Source organism: Meles meles, chromosome 14 (genome assembly GCF_922984935.1).
Source record: "Meles meles chromosome 14, mMelMel3.1 paternal haplotype, whole genome shotgun sequence".
Classification (NCBI taxonomy): domain Eukaryota; kingdom Metazoa; phylum Chordata; class Mammalia; order Carnivora; family Mustelidae; genus Meles; species Meles meles.
The window spans coordinates 14,505,480-14,525,319 of record NC_060079.1 but is presented as its reverse complement, the minus strand read 5'-3'; the positions used below and the strand labels follow the sequence as shown (position 1 = coordinate 14,525,319).

At 43.1% G+C, this 19,840-nt stretch overlaps 2 protein-coding genes and 1 non-coding gene across 9 annotated transcripts in view; all 3 read left to right on the top strand.

The window, feature by feature from the left end:
* Positions 1–19,840, top strand: part of LOC123925035 (NEDD4-binding protein 2-like 2) — a 114,280-nt gene that overhangs the window by 72,706 nt on the left and 21,734 nt on the right. For 2 of the 3 annotated variants that reach the window (XM_045978115.1, XM_045978116.1), the window contains 3 exons: positions 1,550–1,635; positions 2,742–2,785; positions 4,889–5,023. In XM_045978115.1, coding sequence (XP_045834071.1) covers positions 1,550–1,635; positions 2,742–2,765 — 110 coding nt within the window. In that variant the 3' untranslated portion in view covers positions 2,766–2,785; positions 4,889–5,023. Of the gene's footprint in view, positions 1–1,549; positions 1,636–2,741; positions 2,786–4,888; positions 5,066–19,840 lie in introns of those variants that run through there. The other variant, XM_045978114.1, reaches the window with a different exon arrangement.
* N4BP2L1 (NEDD4 binding protein 2 like 1) overlaps positions 5,037–19,840 on the top strand; it is a 39,142-nt gene continuing 24,338 nt past the window's right edge. Inside the window, exons 1-3 of one of the 5 annotated variants that reach the window (XM_045978122.1) lie at positions 5,037–5,065; positions 16,446–16,525; positions 18,463–18,466. In XM_045978122.1, coding sequence (XP_045834078.1) covers positions 16,513–16,525; positions 18,463–18,466 — 17 coding nt within the window. In that variant the 5' untranslated portion in view covers positions 5,037–5,065; positions 16,446–16,512. Of the gene's footprint in view, positions 5,066–10,334; positions 10,878–16,445; positions 16,526–18,462; positions 18,467–19,840 lie in introns of those variants that run through there. The other 4 variants (XM_045978119.1, XM_045978124.1, XM_045978123.1 and 1 more) reach the window with 4 other exon arrangements.
* Positions 18,860–18,990, top strand: LOC123925393. Its single transcript, XR_006814989.1, has one exon. It is a non-coding gene; the product is annotated as a small nucleolar RNA SNORA16B/SNORA16A family (small nucleolar RNA).

Below are 19,840 nucleotides of genomic sequence, written 5' to 3'. Positions count from 1 at the left end.
GATCCGAGATTGGCTAAATCTCAGGGCAAGAGATCACAGTTATTAGCAGGCTCTTGCATTTCTAGCATTATGTTTATCATTTTTGTAAATTTTGCCTAGAATCACATCTTAAACAGTTTGCTGCAATATGCTATCTTTCTAGATGCACTGAAGAAATATGCCGATTAAAAAAAAATCAAACTGCATTTGCTATAGGGAATTTTAAATGATAAGTGAAGTTATTTTAGGTCAGTGGTCTTGGTCCTAGGTCCATATTTTAAAATTATATGCAAAATTTTTTGTGCCATTCTGGACCATTTTCCTGAGACATTTCATAGACTTTATCAGCTTCTGGGACAGGGGTGAGGGGGTGGCAGCTCATGGCTGGAAGAGATTAACAAGCACTGCCTTAGATCAGCATCAGAAAGCATGAAGGCACTGGTGTGAAAAGATTCTAAACTTCTTCCTCCCTTGAATGCACAATACCATCATAATCAGCAATAATGATCAGGCATCCATTAATTAAGCTTTGGAAAGCTTTCTAGAGGAAATAGAACTCATTCATCAAATAGCTTACTTTCTAAATGGGGAGACAAGACTAACACCAAACAAAATTATTGTACATAGAAATTATAAATGACAAGCTTATGAATATTTTATGAGCGAGGTTAGCAGGGCTTAAGGGATGCTTGAAAAGAATATGCGGTTATGGTTTGAGGGGGATGGCTTCAGTGTGGAAGTGAATTATAAGCAGTGCTTATACAAATGTGGCTGGAAAGAAAGACATGGGGACAGAATTTCAGGTTTGGATGTGGCAGGTGCTTATAAGAGGAGAGGAGAAAACTGTAAGTGGAAACTGTGTGTTGATTTGTTTGGCCAGGTTGGATAAGTGAAGCTCTGATGTATCTGTGGCCAGTGGCCTTGTAAAGGAGGCAGGGAACTCAAACGAATCCTAGTATTAGGACGCATTATATGGTAAAGCCACATACAGGCCTGAAGAAACAAAGCTACCTATGTTGCCAGGGACATGTGAGGATATATGAGGTAAATATTTTGTGTGGTTTGGTAAGGCTGATATGTGCATATCACTGTTTGGAAAAATTTGTGACCATCCTAATTTTCTGTGAGGGTTTTCCCCCAGACACTTTTATGTGGAAGGACCAGTTTGCGCAAAGACTAAACTGGCTACTGTTGCACTGTTTATACGCATCACAGGAAAAGAGGAAATAGAGGAAATCCTATGTGCTGTAACAGTAACACCTAAAGTTATTACATATATAATATGTGTTATATAATATGTATGTGTTATTGATATATAGGTACTTAATGAGAGTATGAGCTATGATACATGTCATTTACATGATACATATGCATTTTCATTGAGTCAGGATAGTGTTTACCAGTAAAGCCCTGAGACAGACTAACTCCTGCTTTAGCTGTTGGTGAAGTATCTTCCAAACCAGGCTTTTACCATTATGTCGGTCTATATATCATGTTTGCATATCTTCACATTTAGGGTCAATATCTGCATGACATTAGAGATGAAATTTGTTCCCTTTTATTTCCACAGAATCTTTGTTGCCTGATGACTGTGTGGTTTCCCTTGACTGGAAGACACTGAAGATGATCTATTTACAGTGGAAGACATCAGTTGAGGTATATTTTTATGGCTTTCAAAGAAGACCTTCTCTAACTGATTTCCTTAAAACACACCCACACACCACACACCCCACACAATTGGAGAAAATCTGATCGCTGAATGTGATATGAAGGCTACATCCCTTATATTAAATTAGAGAAGGATTGTATGTGGATGGGTGGATAGCACATGCTCTTTCACTTCATCCCTAAGAGAGAGTTGTGTTTAATTCCCCAATTCTGCTGCAGTGAGGCTGGTATAAGGGCTTACTGTGGATGACTGAGGTGCCCAGTTTGGGAGAGCCCTTTCTTCCTTACATCTTTCCCCTGTCCAGCCCACAGTCTTATCCTGTTATGATAGAGTAACAGCGACACATTAGATTCATATTTACTTGACTTGGAAGCACCTCATTACTGGTATTTTCTATTGGTCCATAGTGAGAGACATGACTGTTCTGACAGGCTGTTCATTTTCCAGGTGGAGGAAGACTAGTGGGGAAGGTTAGAAAGGTAATAGAAATTCTGGAAAAGGCAGTGCACTGTATAATGTAGTGGGAAGAGAGTTGGCATTAGTTAATAGTGATTTAAATGTTCCCAGAGGCGGGGCGCCTCTGCTCAGTGGGGAGCCTGCTTCCCCTTCTCTCTCTGCCTGCCTCTCTGCCTACTTGTGATCTCTGTCTGTCAAATAAATAAATAAAATCTTAAAAAAAAATGTTCCCAGAGGCAATGCTAGGGGTACATTATGAGGTAAGTGGTTTAGTGAAACATAAAATTATATAGTTCAGGCTAGTAGGTATTTCTTAACTGTTCATCTAAGTAAGCACAGCTGTGGGAAAGATTTCTTTTTGTGCCCAGTTAGTAAAACCAAATACATTTTTCTAAACTTCTTATTTCTTTTCATTCCACATCGAGAACTTATTGGTGCCCAAACACACACGCACACATGCACACACACACACACACTCTTATACAATCCCAATATTTTAAATGTTTAAATGGACATTTGTAGTTATTAGCTTTCTTTTGCCATTTTGAGAATGTTCCTACATAAGTAAAATGGTACAAACTTAACCCCAATGCCAAATATTAATCACCACTATATGTATTTTAATTATAATTTCTAGAAAAGACAAAAGAAGATTGGTTAAAAATGAGAGTTTCCAGAACTGTAAGTACAGCTTATCCCAGAGACCTCTGTGTGATCAGAAGGAAGTGGATGTTGACATTATTTGGTTGTAATAGCTCTATGTACCACAACTGAAGAGTAAATATAAAAAATGTAGTCTGTTACCATGGCAACCCTGTGTGCCATTGCACATGTGATTTTCCATTTCCTTTCAATGCAGATCTTTTTGTGAAATACAACAAAGCTTAGATTGTCGTTACCAAATTTATTTTCCAACTTTAGTGGTTAGAACATATTTTAGAGTACTCTGTCAACACAGTTAATGAGGGATTACCACCCTTGCCCCTCTGCCCCAGATTGTTGTGTGATGAGAGCTGGGAATTAGGAATATAGGTTATGTTTAAATATTAAAAAATTCTTTAGGAAAGGAGGTAAAACATGTAGACAGACTCACGTTATATTTTAAACTTGACATCGAGCTGACTTTAAAATAAACACTTTGCACTTTTTTCAAATGCCTAAATTATGAAATAAACACAGCTGCTATGATTTTAGTGTATATGTGTCTGCATTTGATAAGAATTGAATGCACTCTGCATTTACCATATGTTTTCTTTCTTACTTTTAATCTTATTTCTAAGAGTTTTCTGGGTTCCCATTTCTCAGCTAGAAATATACATATACCCAGTAAAAATGTTTTTGTTTCTTTTAAAACTGGGTCTGCTGCAGGAAGGAGAAGGACTAAAGGTTTCGGAAAAGAGCCTAAGATTTGGACGGACCCTTAGAAAATGTGGGATAAATGTAGTCTGAGAAGGGATAAGAGGCGCTGAGCAATTCCAGAGAAAGCAGGTGAAGGAATTCATTTATTCGTTCAACAAATATTTCTCAAGTTGCCTCGGTTCAGACACTGTGCTAAACCTGGAGGCTCTAGCCATGAAAATAGTCCTGCCCTCATGGAGTTTGTGTTGGGGCTGAAGTTAGGAAGGGAGTGTCTCCCCCCCCCCCCCCCCCCGCCCCATGAGGTGGCCCCACAAGGGACATCAGTACGGGATGCACGCAGCCAACATGGACAGATTTGGCTGTGACCAATTCGGGAGTCTTTTCCATCTGCTGAATTTGGATGTTTTGTGTCAAGGACTCTTTCAGGATAATACTTTTGATTTTTATATTCATCTTCCACATTCGTGCTAGACTGCCTTCTGATCTTCTCCTACAAAGAAATCACCCCTAATTATTAGTCCTTTCTTGTGGGGCGGGTGCTTTATCAACACTGGGGTTATGCACATGATTTTTTATAATTATAATGAGAACATGCCTCCCTGTTTTGTGTCTGGCATAATGTGTTGATTAGTGGGCCTCAAGGGGTAGATAGAAATGCATAGAGGGAAATAGCAGGAGTATGTGGTTGGCTCTAGGACCCTCAAGTCCCTGCCTATTTCAAAATCCTCTTCCTGTGGTCACCAGGGTGTTTTCTGGGGGAGGGAGGTGGGGAGAGGGCTAGAAGGAGGAAGCGTTCCCAGCGTGAAGCTCTTGCTGGCCGGCTGGCTGACCTTAAACAAGACACCCTCTCGGAGCCTCAATTTCTTCACCTGTAAGAAAATAGATTTATAATAGCAACCTGTCCTGGAATATTACATGAGGATTAGCGAAACAACTTGTGCAAAGTACTTAACATAGTGCCTGAAAAATAATAGGCTCTTAGAAGGGTTAATTCCCTTTCTCTAAATACCTCCTTGAGTTAAAGCATTGTCTTTGAAATGTCCCAGACATTTCAAAGAACAGAACAGAACAGAAATTGTGTTATGGAGGAGAGTCACACATTGACTCCATAAACTTGGTTTATGAGTTGCATGAGTTGCATGAGTTAGTGTATTTATTATTAACTTTCTCACGTAAATAGCTGGATCCTCAGGGAATAGGACAGAGAACATGTTTGGATTTGGAGACAGGAGGTGGGTCAGTGTGAGGGAGACTGACCCTTCGGAAGAGGCAGGACCAGGCCGGATGTGGGGACTGTGGGGACAGAGTAAAGACCTAGATGCCAGGGGAGTGGCATAAATAGGGAAGTAGCCTGATAAACTGACAGCAGATCCCATGTAGGTCACTGTTTTCTCTGGACTTGTTTGGCCTGTGTTTTGTTTGTAGTTGAATTCTTCGGTCTTCTTGGCGCTGTTGAAGATCCTATCCACCGAGAAAGAATGCTCAGTGCCCACTCAAGGATGATTTTCAGCGATATACTCATGGCATACCAAAACTGGCTTGGATAATCTGTCCAACTGTTCTTGATTAGTTTTCTGAACAATAAAAAACTCAACAAAAGAGGTAATAACTTGAACATTTTATTTTCTAAATTTGAAGATGTTTGCCCTACTTTAATTTGTTTTATGGAAGAAAATAAGACACAGAAAACTTTAGTAGTTTATTTTAAAAATCGCATCAGGATGGAAGGGTAGGCCTTACATCTAAGTATGGGTCTGTGATTCCATTTCTAATATTCTGAAATCCAAAAAGCTCTGAATCAAAAGTTGTTTTTGTTTTGTTTTGTTTTTTAAATGTTTGGTATTAAAACTAAGTTGGGAGCAAAACTCGACGTTTTAACAGGTTAGTTTTACTCCTTCTTTCTCCTACCTAGTGCGACCATTCATACATTTCATTACAGAAATATTAATGTGTTTAATTACCATGGGCTGCCCAGCCCCCATTCGGAATATAAGGTTATATATACACATACACATGTCCTGTACACAGACAGACAAACAAACACACACTTTCTGAATTCTGAAACAAATCTGAGCTCAAGGATATTGGTTAGGGATTGTGGGACTTGTGCCACACTCGGGGTAACTATCTTTTAAAATTGTTTTAGTTTAAAAACTGTTCAGTTTAGTTTAGTTTAACAAACTTCAAATATGAAAATTCATATCTGAAAAATAGAAACAAGGAGGGATTACTCACTGTCCAACATATAGGCATGTTCCTACTCCCTTTGTTTTCAGAAGGGAGCCCCGACTGTCTTATCTTACCTCCTGCTCCGTCCTATCCTGTCTCATCTCCAGGGAATGAACCTCCAGGCTTCTCTAGGAGGTGGGCAATTGCCTGACTCTGGACGTTTGTTTCTTAAACAGAATTCCAACTGACCTTCCTGTTTAGAGCCTTGCCTCCAACTCCAAATCTTCTAGTTCCTGAAATTTTAGGGGTTATGCAGGGTAAATTGTGTTGACTCACGGCTTTCTGTAATTCAGGGTTTTTTGTTTAGTTGTTTGTTTTTGCCAAATTAACACGTGGCCTTTGCTCTGCAGTTTTCAGAATTTTGTTGCTGTAATCTTCTCTCTTTTTTCTGATAGTTTATACTTAAATATAGTAACAAACCTCCCCGACATTTTAGTGGGGTTTCAAGGAGAGAGTGGCAATTAAATATTTGTGTTCCATCTGCCATCTTTATTGGGAATTAAGGGCTTTATTTAAAATAGCTTTATTTTTTCCCTTATGCTCATTTCGTACAGCTTTAGTTCATCTTTCTACCAGATGGTGGGTCTGTTCCAGATGGAGACCAGGGTCTTCAGGGTTTGCTTGAACTCCTCGAGAGTCTTGCTCTCTCTGTAGGCTTCTAGAGCCATTGTGAAACTGGACTTGCTTTTGGCCGTAGGTGGGATGATTTCAGGGAAGACGGCTGGTGTTAGTGTGGAGGCATAAACATTGGCAGAGGGGGCTCAGGTATCTGGCAAAGACTTGCTTTCTTAGGGGCCTTCACTGGCAATATTTATATGGATTTCTAACAAATACATTAGAATCCACACTGCTGTGCCTTACCCAAGGGTAATATTATAAATATTTAACAATGACTGGGTCATGAGTAGTGACCAGTTCTGAAACACCTTTCTGCTGAACTGATGCAAACCAGCTGACCATCTATCTAGGCTTGTGCCAGGTTCCACAATGTCCCCAGCTTTCTCCAGCCCCTGTCTTTATTATCTTGCCCTAATTTCCAGAATGGAACTTTAGAAAAATGGGCTGACTTTCTCTTGCTCCCAGGCTTTAAAGCTCATAGTCCTTAAGTACTCTTGTGCACAGTGGCAAATATGTGCTGTGGGAAAGAAGATATGGTCCTCACCTTGGGGAAGGAATATGGCACTAAAAAGAATAAGGGATGGATTGTGGGAGGCAGAGGCAGTGGAGTACGCTGAGCAAAATCAGGCTTATCCAGAGGACATTCTGCATGGCAGACCTCTCCCAGGCCACCAGTGCATTTCCCCTGTCAATTCAGCCAAGTAGACATACGTATGCTGCATCACTTCTCTTCCTGTGTCCCCCTTTCCTTAACTTCTCCTAGCTTCCTGCAGCCTCCATCTGGCTTCTAAGGGAAGGATGAGGGAAGAGCCAGGAGGGAACAGTGTTGGTAGAGAGGACGACAAGGTCCTGTCTCTGACTGGTCAGATTAGGCAGAAAGCGGCAGCAGGTGCGCACGGAGCTGCGGGGCAATCAGGAGTCTACACACACGCACAGCTAGACTTCCTTCCGGTCCTTTCCATTTATACCACTTACGTATGACAAGAGGAATATGGATGTGGATAAGTCTAGCTTATGTTGTTGAGGAAAAAAATTCGGAAAAATTTTGGCAGGGGAAGAAAAGACATAGGATTGGAAAGCGTTGGGAAAACTGTGCCTACATGTTCTCACTGGTTCCACACATTCAAGGGTCTTTGGTTAGACTACTTCGAAAGCTCCATCTTGGTCTCAGACTTTCTGCCATCTTGGCATCTCTGGGGTAGAAACCTGGGGCTGATTTATAACTAGGCCTTCCAAATCCTGGGTTATTTGGAGCTGTAGGTTTGAGGGTTAAGTTCCTGGTTTTCAGTAGTTCTTATGTATCTCATTTTTCCTTGTCTTTTAAACAGTAATAATTAGAGGAACATTTGAATGTTTCATTTTCCAAAAATGATTTATAATTTTGTTTCCACCTGTCACAGTAAGGGTTTCAAGTTCAGCCAAATAAGATTGTGCTGGTCATCATATAAGCGAGAAATGGAACAGAACCCTGAAAAGTTGGTTGGATGAAATGAGGGCACTAAGGAGTGTTTCCACAGGGATCCTTGGACTCAGGTTAGCCCAGATCTCTGGAGGCTGCCACCAAGAGAGAACCAGCAAAGATGTGATTGCAGTTCAGAGCAAGCTGGATCTCAGATCCGTCAATACGTTTACTGTTTACTCCTTCGCTGACATTACCATGATCTTGGTTTACTCTTAATATTTAGTAAATCCCAAGATCACACTTCTCTATTGAGAAAGTAGTTCCGGTCCACATATAATTATTGAGCACCTTCTGAATGTCAAGCTGCGTTGTTAGATCTTGGAGGGACAAGGGTGATACTGTTTGTACTTAGAGTCTAGTGGGGGAAAACACATAAACAGATAACTTTAAAGTGTCGTTTAGAGGAATAAATCAGAAAAAACAGCTAGAGCTTGTTGACTAGTTAAATGTGGGGATTGAAAAAAAGGAAAAAATGTCCAGGTTCACTTCCAGGTACTGCTGTCCATTTTCTCCTCCTTGAAGCTCTTCTTCCCTGGGCCTTCATACATCTCTAGTTTAGAGTTCTGTCTGCTTTGCTGATCGCTCTCCCCTACTCTCCTTTGGCAGATCCACTTCAAAGGCACAGTGCTTACATGCTGGTGTCCCCAGGGCCCCCTCTTCAGCTGTCTGCTCTATTTGTCTATCTTTTTCTCATAGGGCAAAGCTTTCCAAAGCTCTGTCTCTAGCTCAGAATTTTCTTCTGAGCATCACACTCTTATGCCTCAGCCTCTACTCGGTCATTCCATCTGCCAGACACTGCAGACTCCATATACTACAACCTCTAGACCCCGAAGCTGTGTGTCTTCCTGTGCCCCATCCCACCTCACCTGGGACCACCTCTGTAGAAGAAGATAGAAGTGAATGGGAGGTCTCATGCAGCACTAATAGAAATATACTAGCTTTGTGTCTAACTAAACTTTTCTAGTGTCTGCATTAAAAAAGCAAAAAGAAACAAAAAGAAAAAAAGGGATATTAATTTTTTTTAAAGATTTTATTTATTTATTTGAGAGACAGAGATTACAAGTAGGCAGAGAGGCAGGTAGAGAGAGAGGAAGGGAAGCAGGCTCCCTGCTGAGCATAGAGCCCGATGTGGGGCTCGATCCCAAGACCCTGGGATCATGACCTGAGCCGAAGGCAGAGGCTTTAACCCACAGAGCCACCCAGGCGCCCAGGGATATTAATTTTAATTATATATTAACCCAACATACCAACGTATTTTTTCAACACAGAATCAGTATAAATATTACTGAGATATTTTACATTTTTTTCATACTGAACCTTCAAAATTCGGTGTGTATTTTAACCACAATCTGCACTAGCCACATTTCAAGTGCTCAATAGCCCTGTGTAGCTAGTGGCTCCTGCATTGTACGGTGCAAGTCTAGAATGAAAAAGGTAGTATTTGAGGCTGGGCAAAACTCTCTTATGAGAAGTATGATAGAATACATAGAAATAGAGGATACCTACATTTAAGCATCACTATTTTTATGAGTCATGTGTGTTCTCTGTTCCTTATGGGTTTCCCCTAATATTTAGAGAAGGTTTTGAAATTCTAGTTTTCTCAGCAGTGCCAAGATCCTTCCTCTGATTCTGGGAAGGGAATTCCAAGGGTGAGCGGCTCATCTCCCCACCGCCACCACTCCAGGGGAATCCCAAGGGGAATGTGTGATTCTCAGCACAGAGTCCCTCCCTACTTAGGTCCTTCTTTCAAAAGTTTATTATGAAATCTCTGGATTTTGTTTCAGAAGGAAATTGCTTTTCTTCACAATTCCTTTTCAAAATGTTCATACCTTAGCTGCCAGAAACAAAATGCATTTGCTTTACTGTAATTATTACAGCCAAAGCCACCATATATCATGGATTTTTCCAACATGGCACTTTCAATATTGTCTCTTTCGGTCCATGCATCTTGAATTGTGGTTCAAAAAATAGGATCAGTCTATCACACTCTTGAGTGTGAAATACTGGGGAGTGCCATGGTGATCAAGCAACTGGCACTCACCAGTTCCTGGAACTCAGAACTTAATTCTGGATACTTGGCTATAAATGATTTCCAGAGACTGCTCCTTTCCCTGGGGAGCTGAAATCCTTCCAGAGAGGCCGCGTCTTCTCAGGTGGCAGCCAAGCAAGTACCTGGGCAGTGCAGGTCTTCTCCTGAGACCTCGTTTATGCTACCACCATATATCAATTTGAGTTTTAAGGGGTGCTTTTTCTGATGAGATTTAAAGTTATGTAGAAGCAACAAAGCTTTCTAAGAATATTTTTGGCAGGCTAAAGAAGGATAAAAAAAAAAAAAAAAAGAGAGAGAGAGAAGAAGAAGAAAGAAATGACACAGGCCGTGGGACAGCGGTTTGAGCCGCTGGGACACTAGCCAGATATTGGTGCTCCCGAACTGGGGAAGACAATGGACTTTACTGTTACTATTCAAAATGCTGTTCACGTTCTTTAATCGTTGACTAAAATTATTTCACGTTCAAGGTCTAGGCCAGTCGGGGGTGGGGGGTGGATGGAGGAGGGTTGTTGCAGAGGGCCTGACTTCCATGGCGGGCGGCCGGGGGAAGTGTCTGTGTTTCAACCCGCAGGCCCTTTCCCCTCAGGGCGAAGGGCACCGAGAGGCAAGGGAGGGGGTCGGCGAGCGGGCTGGGGGTCAGGGGGTAGGGAGCATCACCCAGGGTCTCCTGGCTGCCAGTCTCCCAGAGTCCCCAGTTTTCCAGGTAGGGACGCCCCCTCCCACGCAGCGCGGCTCGCTCGGGTGGGAAGGAGGGGCTGGGCTCCGAGCGCCCGCCCCTCCATCTATCACATGGCCGGAGAGCCACAAAAACAACAGCTTTGGCCAAGACGGTGACTTCAGGAAAGGGAACCCAGGGCTCTCGCGGCCAGCCCCCACCCCATGGAGGAGAGTTTTCTTGAATCCTTTGGGAGGCTGAGCCTCCAGCAGCAGCAGCAGAAACCTCGACCGCCGGCCCCGCCACCCCCGCGTGGGACACCTCCGCGCCGCCACAGCTTTAGGAAACACCTCTACCTCCTGCGAGGCCTCCCGGGCTCGGGGAAAACTACACTGGCCAGGTAATGACAACGGCCTGGGCGCCGGCGCGCGGACCCCGAGCGAGCGAGCCCCTGCCCTGGGCCGCTCCGCCCCGCGACCCCCGCACCCCCGCCGCCGCGCCTGCCGGGGTCCTGGCCCCGGCCCCTGCCCGAGCCAGGCTGCGGGGGAGCCCGCGCTGTCCCCGGTGCCCGCTCAGCCGCGGGGCGAGAGAGGGCGGCCGGTCCTGTTTGTTTGTTTCCATGCTGCGCTTTCCCGGGAGGACTGATTTCGGCACTGCGCCTTGCGCAAGCCCCAGATGGCACCGGCCCCTGCCCGGCCGCCGTGCCAGGCCCCGGGCCAGCCGGGCGGAGGGAGCCTTGGCCGCCCCCGGCCTCCCCAGCCCGGGGTCGGGAGGCCCGCAGGGATTCTTCTTCAGGAACCCCGGTGACAACTGCAGAGAAAACCGCGGGGCCGCCCGCCAGCGCGCAGGCACCCGCCACAGTGCGTCAACAGGCGTTTTAAACCAGAGCGGAGAAACGAGCGGGCCAGGGGGCGGGGGGCCCGAGGCAGCCTTGGCCGTGGCCGTGGCCGGGGTGGGGGCGGTGTGCGGCCCGCGTTGAAAATCTAGCGGATTGAGGCAGCCCTGCGTTTGCTTTGGCAGCTGCGAAGGCGCACAGGTGCACGGGGGAGGGGGCTGGCGCGGCGGTCATTGAGAGAGCCTCGCAATGGGCGCCCAAATTCGTTTACTCGCGAATTGCGTAAGCCGCTCTCCCGGTACAGGTCAGCGCGAATTACGCGCGCTTGTTGCCTGTTGCCTCCTTGCTGGGCCCACCGCTACAGCCTCAATTTTCACCACTCCCCGCCTTGCACTTGATGCTACGGCAACGTTGAACTGTTTCTCCTTGCTTGTGCTGACGCTGGCCCGCCTGCCTGGCTTTGCCTTCCGCCTACCTTTGCCCGACGGATCCCACTAGCCCTTTAAGACTCGGATCTGTTCCCTTACCCAACAGCTACCCTCCTCCCCAGCAGTAGACGCACGTCTTCTGCGCTCCTTGGCTTCCTGTTTACACCTCTGTGACCGCGCTTGATTTTACACATGGTTTGGTTTATCCTTCAAGTTTCTTGAAGCTAGAGGGGCGGTAGAAGTAGCCTCTTGCCCTCAAAGAGCTTTCCATCTCATTAGAGAAGTAAGGCTAGCGGTAGAACCGTGGAGCTGCCGCAGAAGAGTCAGGGTTAGCTGGCGTTGAGGAGCTGATGGGGGTGGGGGTTTCACAAAGATGGTGGGAGCAGGTCTGAGTCCATTGGGGTCAGCGAACTGTGACAACTCTGATGTGCTGCCAGTTTTAATACGGATTCCTGACTTATTTGTGGAGTAAAAGCCTTTAGCGCAACAATATTGCTACATTTTTGCAGATTAAAGGGATGGTGACTTCCAAAGGGTCATAGTTACCCTTTCCTAGGACGCAGGGATTTCAGTAGGCCTTCTCTCTGGTTGGGGGGTGGAGGGCAGAGAGTGGGAGAGCCTGCTTAGAACCCAGCAGAACTCAGATATTTTGTGATAAGTCATGGTGGGTACATCTGTTGCAAACGAGGTATCTTCTGAGTTCAAATCCCGTTTAGTTTCACTTTGATTTTGCTGATCTGTGGCCTGTGGCACGCTGAGTGTCAAAGAAGGAAGTAAAATCTTTGGCCAGATTTTTTTTTTAACTACTCAAAAGGGAAGTGATACGTTGAGTGGAAGGAACATGCATAGAACTGAACATCAAAAGCCATGGGATTTGGACCTTAGATTCCTCATCTGTGAAGTGAGTGGGTTGCCTGTGGTGGTCTTCAAGGTCCCTTCTGGCTCTAACATTCTACACTTTTAGGATTTTAATTCCTGGTTGACATTTGGCTAACCAGAAGACTCCGGATGAGAGACCAGCTTATTAAAGAACATCTCTCTAGGGACGACTGGCGTGAGCACTGGCCTGGGAGTCTGAAGACTGGGCCTTTAGATCCTCTTCATCATGAAAGCTGGTGACTTTCGGCAATCACCTAGCTTCTCTGGGACTTCTTTTCCTTACATGTGACTATTAAGAAGGGATTAGATTAGGTAATTTATTGAAGATCCTTCTGGCTCTTAATTTCTAGTTGTCAGTCTGAAGAATGGTTTGTTAACAATGGGTAGGTAACGAGCTCTGACCTTGGAGTCAATTTATGGCTTCAAATCCAAGCTCTGCCATTCACTATCTATGACCTTTACTCAGCTCCTCTGCACCTTGGTTCCCTTTTCTGATACACAAGGATATCTGCTTTGTCCCTTTCAGAAGACTCTCGCAGAGGTTAAAATGTGAGAGAACTTGCTAAACTTTAAAGTGCTGTATACATCTTATAAGGTATTAGTTGCTGCTTCAGATGTTGATCAGCTGAGATAAATCTTCAAGGTGTTACCGGGGAGAAACCTGGCTCTGAAATGCAGCAGGCAGCTGGAAGTTGACTTTGTTGTTCTCCCGTTCTCCGGTTTGGAGTTCTGGAGGCCTAGGATCATTGGCCCTGCTTTAGGAGGGTAGAGGGGTGGCTTTTGCTTTTGTGTAGCAATCTGGGAAGTAAGGCAAACAGGCCACAGCTCAGCAAGGAGGAAGCCTTCGGTGAGGATGAAATGGTGTGGCGGACCTCAAGGACCTGCCTTCCCTTCCTTTCTGGTGGGTCCGGTGGGGGAGAGAAGGAGTGCAGCAAATTGTTTTAAAAATGCGTATGTGGAGAAAGTAGTGAAACTGTAAGGCTATCTCTTGTATTGTTGGATTCTGGGAAATTCATATTTTCTTTATTCTCTGTATTTTCCAAATTTTCTATGACGAATATGTAATTTTTTAAATCAGAAAAATAAAAACAAGTTTTTAAAAATTGGAGATCGTTTTTACAAATGTGGGTTCCTCTTTTTTCCCTGCTTTTCTCATCTGATTAAAGAAATAATAAAAGTGTTGTTGAAATTAGGATATGTCTTGTCTTCCAAATCAATGTTAGATTTCTGTGCTTGTCATCTATATATTTATATAGTTTGAAGGGGCTGGGATGTTGAAAACATTTAAATTCTTCGGACATATTTAAAAAACAGTTTTATCTGGTTAAAAAAAATTTTGAGTACGACAGAGCACTGGAAACTTAGCATGCACCTAAATCTGTTTTATCACTTCTAATTCAGAAAAAAATTTTTTTTCAAAAATAGTGTCTTACCAATGACCTGTAAGTCCTACGTCCAGGAATTCATCCTAAGGCAATAGTTGGACAAGTGCATGAAGATAGACATGTTCGTCACAGAGCTTTCTTATATGCTAGAAAAAAAAAGGAGCCAACGGAAACATACAAAAATAGAGCATTAGCTTATGTCATGCAGTCATTAATGGGAACATAGGTGTATTTGACATGCAAATATATTCATCCCCCCCATTAAGTTAAAAATCCTATCAGTGAAGCTATCTATCTCTCTCTCTATACAAAAATTCCATTTTCTATTTCTATTCAAAGAAAGGGGGGTCTACATATAATCATAGACAATGTGTGAAAAGATATGTTACTAGTTGTTGACTTTAGATAGTGGGATTATAGATTTTCCTCCCTGCCTTTTCTTATTTTTCTGTAACAAATACGTATTAATTGTTAACTTTTTAAAGTTGAAAATAGGGGTTCCTGAGTGGCTCAGTCAGTTAAGCATCCATCTTTAGCTCAGGTCATGATTCCAGAGTTCTGGGTTCAAGCCCCACATCAAGCCCCACACTGGGCTTTCTGCTCAGCGGGGAGTCTGCTTCTCCCTTTGCTTCTCTCCCTGCTCATACTCTCTCTCTCAAGTAAATAAATACAATCTTCAAAAAAAAAAAAAAAGGTTGAAAATAGTTTTGGAAAATAACTTGACTCAGGTTGTGTGACCAAACATTTATTAAATAACAAGATAAATGTGTCATTTTCTATATAAAAAGTCTTTTTTCTAGGTTTATTCCCAGTTGGACATATATTAGGAAATTTTTTAACACACAAGATTGATTTTAATTATTTTATTATTAAATATATTAATTATTAATTAGCATACAAGCTTGCATGGACCTCTTGATTCTTCGACACCTCGGTTCTTTTTCATTAAAATGGAGCTAACATTTCACTAATAAGTTTGTTGTGGGGATTTAGGAGACTGGTAAAGAATGATTCCATAACTGTATGTGTGAAATCACTGTGGAATGCGTGGGCTCCATAAATACCAACTGTTGTTAATTATGATTCGCTAATCAACAATAATAGTATTTGCTGGGTACTTAAAGGACTATTAATAATTGCTTGGCAAATAAGATTAAGGGAGCCTACAAAAGACTAGCAAATGGGAAACAATAATCCATACACTGCTGTGGGTAAGTAAGCTATAATGGGGAAGAGCATTTTCTATGCTATCGGTGTTCAAGGCCAGGGAAGTCACTTAGGATGATTAGGAAGATAGGAAAACTATGGATGAGAGATAGTCTCTTCTGTGTGAGAATGGTTCCTGAGCTGACCTTGAAGACAGGGAGGATGTGGCTGAGCAAAGGAAAGGGTTAGCAGCATGAATAGGGAGATGGAGATGGGAGACTGCTGGATGGTCTCCTCAGCTAGTGAAGAGAATGGCTTAACTGAAGTGAATGGTTCGAATTAGTGAACGTGTTGGTTAGGTAAACTCAGAGCCGGATCATGGGGAACACCAAAACCTGCACAAAGAAGTACGGAGTTGATCGAAGAAGTAGGATTCCAATCCCAAGGCTCTTTCGCTCTCAGCAGATGATCCAGAAGTACCTGTTTCTACAGCTAAACTGACAAACTCACCTGGATCTGGATCTGTCCTTTCCTCTTACGTCAGTGAAAGCTTCTGTGGACCATCTGTTTACCTCTGTGCTTTGCAGTGTGTGTGTGTGTGTGTGTGTGTGTGTGTGAAAATGTCCCTTTTGGGGGCCATTTTAACCATTTTTTAAGTATACAATTCAGTGGTATTATTTAAACGACGTGCAGCCATCACCAGTATCTAGTTCAAGAAGCTCCACCCGTGAAGCAATAATTCCCCATCCTCCCTTCTCCTCAGTCCGCGGTAACCTCTGATCCGCTTTCCACCGTCATGTATTTTACTACCCTAGACACCGCACGTAAGTGGAATCATACAATATTTGTCTTCTTGTGCCTGATATATCTGATATATATATATGTGTGTGTGTGTATAAATACATATACACATACATATATATATCAGAACTTCATTACTTTTTATAGCTGAATAATATATTCCACGACATGGCTATACCATGATATTGTCTGAAATGAAATGGCAATAGAAGAGGGCAGTTATTCCTTTTGTTTTTAAGGCCATATATGAAAAATGTTGTCAACCTTATGTCAGTTCCCTGGAATTTCTTTGAATCTTTACATATCAGTCAAAGCCAAGGTTGAGACCCACGCCCTAGCAGCACATGTTGCATCCTTTCTGATGTTCCAGTCGTTCCTTTCGGCACCATGGCAAATGGTTTGTAACATGGATTCCATTAGGCTCAAAGGATGCTTGCTGACAGCTGTCTTTTCTTTTGTTCATGTCTCCTCATAACATGAACTTTTCCTTCAAGAGAAGTACCTTTCCATCTAGAAGCACTACAGTTGTCCAAGGAAGTGACAGGATGCTTTCCTGATGGGATGATCAGAAAAGGTGAGGATGAAGGTATACTTTACAAGCAAATGCAGTGAAATATGGGAAACAATTGAGAAGAAGGGATCAGTTAGGTTAGCTAAGTAGTGAGTAGTTAGACCCCAAAGCATCCTGAGCTCCACAGCACCCCTAGCCAGCAGGCTTGGACCATGGTGTTTTTATTGATGAGCCTAGGGCTCTTGCATGTAAAAGCAAGGTCAAAATAGAAAATTTGCAGTATTCCAAGTCTGTGTACATAAAATTAAAGTATCAGCTGACATATCAGATCTTCATTCACTTACGTCTACTTGGAGAAACTACGAGTCTTTTATATTTTCAATGATTTTCCCAAGGTGGATTTTAAATCTCTCTCCATTGCTGAGAGTCCTGACAATACCTCTTCCCGGAGGTTGGGATGAATAAGGATTATAAATGCAATAAATGTTTCACAGAGAGTAAGAAGATACAGTGCAGCGTGGGTTTGTAATTACTTGCTGGAAAGTGTGCCCAACCATACAAGGGATTCACCACCGCCATGGTTCTGGAGCCAGTGGGATAGTGGGAGAGAACCCTGCTGAGTTGGAGCAATATCATATAGCAGGTGTGGTTTATGATTAGAGAAGGAGTAGAAATAGAGGAAGAAACGGAAGGGGAAAAATGTTTTCATAGGAAAATCTCAGGACGTGCACAAGAATTTTCCAGAGTTAATCTAGTCCAAGCCCAGGACACTGAGCTCTGAGAAGTGAGACATCTTGATCAAGGTCATAGGGATGACTTCATATTTCTAGTCCAGAGCATTTACTTCTACACCAAAGGAAGAGGCTACTGGGAGTGACTTCGTGAAAGAATAATAGAGGTTGGTTTTGATCTGTTGTTTAAAAACAACAACAACAAACCCAACCACTTACATGGCCTATTAAAAGGGCGAGGTTTACCTGGATTTCAACTGTTAGGGTAAAAAAGCCATATTTTATTATTTGTTAGTATTCATGATATGTTTCTTCTGCTATAAAAAAAATACCAGGGAATTTATTTTCTTTATGAATGTGGTACCACTGGGAACAATGGGAGGTAATGACTTAGAATTTTTAATAAGTATTCATATTTATCCTATGTTGTGTTCAAGAGAGATGTTGTCAACACCCAGCTCTGGAGGGTCTCACGCCACTTCCTCATCTACTCACAGGATAGGATATTTGTAATTCAATCTAGTGCCTTTGTTCCCTCGTGGCATTTCAATGAACTCTTTTCTATACGATGGCACCATTCTAGGCCCATTCAGACTCTAGAGGAAGGCAATAAGAAATTGTTTGTTTTCACTCCAAATTATCTAAAGAGATCTAGGCTCTATGGATTGAGGAAATAGTGTGATAAAGAAAAACTGATCTAATTTCTAATTTTTCCTTCATAAGGCTCTCTGTTGCCTCATGTGTATGGCTTGGGGAGAAGGCTATTTTATCAAGGTTTTATCGAAGTAAGAGCCTGGGAAAGGGGAAGGGAGAAAAGGAAGCCCACATTTATTAAGTGCTAACTGTATGCCTGGCACTTTGTATATGCTGGCTTACTGGATCTTTACAATAGCCCTACGATATAGGGGATTTCATTTCATAAGTGAGGACGTTGGGATCAGAGAATCACACATTTGATTCTGAGAGTCCAGATTTCATAATACACAAAGTGATCTTACCTTACTAAGGATGTTCATGAACAAACACACCTATATCCACTTTTCACAGTTACTAGGGAATCTTGTTGAGGTCTGATTATATAACTAGGATATTTCAGTGTTCTTTTTCCATGCTTTCTAAGGATGTGATGAAGAAGAGAGTCTGAGAGGGGCTTTCTCTGCTCCCTAAAGTAGCATCTCTCCAATACTCTTTGCCCTGTACTTTGACTTTCTTTTCTCCCACATTATCACCATCTGACGTATGTTTACTTATTATCTATTTTTTTCACAGGGAGGTAAGCTTCGTGAGATGAGATGTGTGTAAGCTCCATGAGATCAGGAAATATTTTCTCTTCAGCTTCTGAGAGAAGGTCTGGCACCTCGTAGGCCTAAATCACTAAATATTTGTTGGATCTGTTAATTCCAGACGCTTCCTGAGAGTTGTCAGCTCGGTTATCAACATGGGTCTTGAGTAAAGCACAAAATTGAAAAGGAGGTTATTCACATACGTGAGTTGTGAAAGAATGAACGGGCTGTGGAAAATAGATGAGAGTAAAAGAGGGGTCCAGGCATTCCCTCCAAAGCCCTCTTCCCTCTGTGCACAAGAGAAGCATTCCCGGGTTTTACACATGAAGATACTGGATGTGCCATCTCCACCGTCGGTAGTGACACTAAAAAGAGGTTAAAAAATTAGAATCAAAGATGCAGCTGCTTTCACATAGAAGAAGCAGTCAAGAAAGAGCCTCAAGTGACAGTTTTCCTGTTCAACTACTGTTCCCTTGTCTGTAACTGATTTATGGCATTTTGGGAAGACACAGCTAAAAACAAGTTAATACTCCAGTAGGTGCGCTTCCGATGCCTTCTTTCCTGAGCATGGCTGAATGCACCCGCAATAGCAACACGGGGGAACCAGCACCCTCGCTAGATTCTATAGAAGGGAGCTATTCACATGCAAGAGAAAGGAAGTTGCTCGAGATAGAGTGGAGTGGGACCACACGACTAGGGGGCTCTCTGAGAGGCTAGTTTTGGATCTCATAAACATGCCCCACCTCAGAGGCACAAAGGGTAAGGGCAAGAGCGAGCAGTAGGACAGACTGGAGTCTCCGTAGCCACTGTGGCTTGGTGGTGTCCATGGGGCTGACAGTGGTTGAGCTTCATCTCCTTAAGGGCAAGGTTCAGTCTTGGCATGGTGTTCGGCAGCACCAAGAAGGCCAAACCACACCAGGACTCGGGAGACTGTCCCACGTCGTTTACAGCTGTGGCTCTCGCCCCATTCTCTTCAAGCTGTTGAGTCGTAGAACTTGTTCCTAACCCCCCAGTTTAAAGTCCTTGAGAATACCAACAACATACCAACTCCATAACCTCCAAGAAGAATCCTGTCTGCCAGTGCCTTTTGGGGGGTAAATCCAAGGCTTGGGTAAAATTCTCAATGTACAAAGATGAATAACTAGAAATTCTCCTCACACAGTTTGGGGTTTATAAAAAGTGTTCGCATAATTAAGGCAACAGAGCCCAATATTCAAGAACCATTCATTATTTTCAGCAGGTACTTACTGAGTATCTCTCGTGGGCTGACATTCTTCTGTTTGCCTAGAAAAGAACTGTGAACAAAACAGACAAAATTCCCTGCCTTCATGGAACTTAAATTCTATCAGAGAAAAAAATTTTCT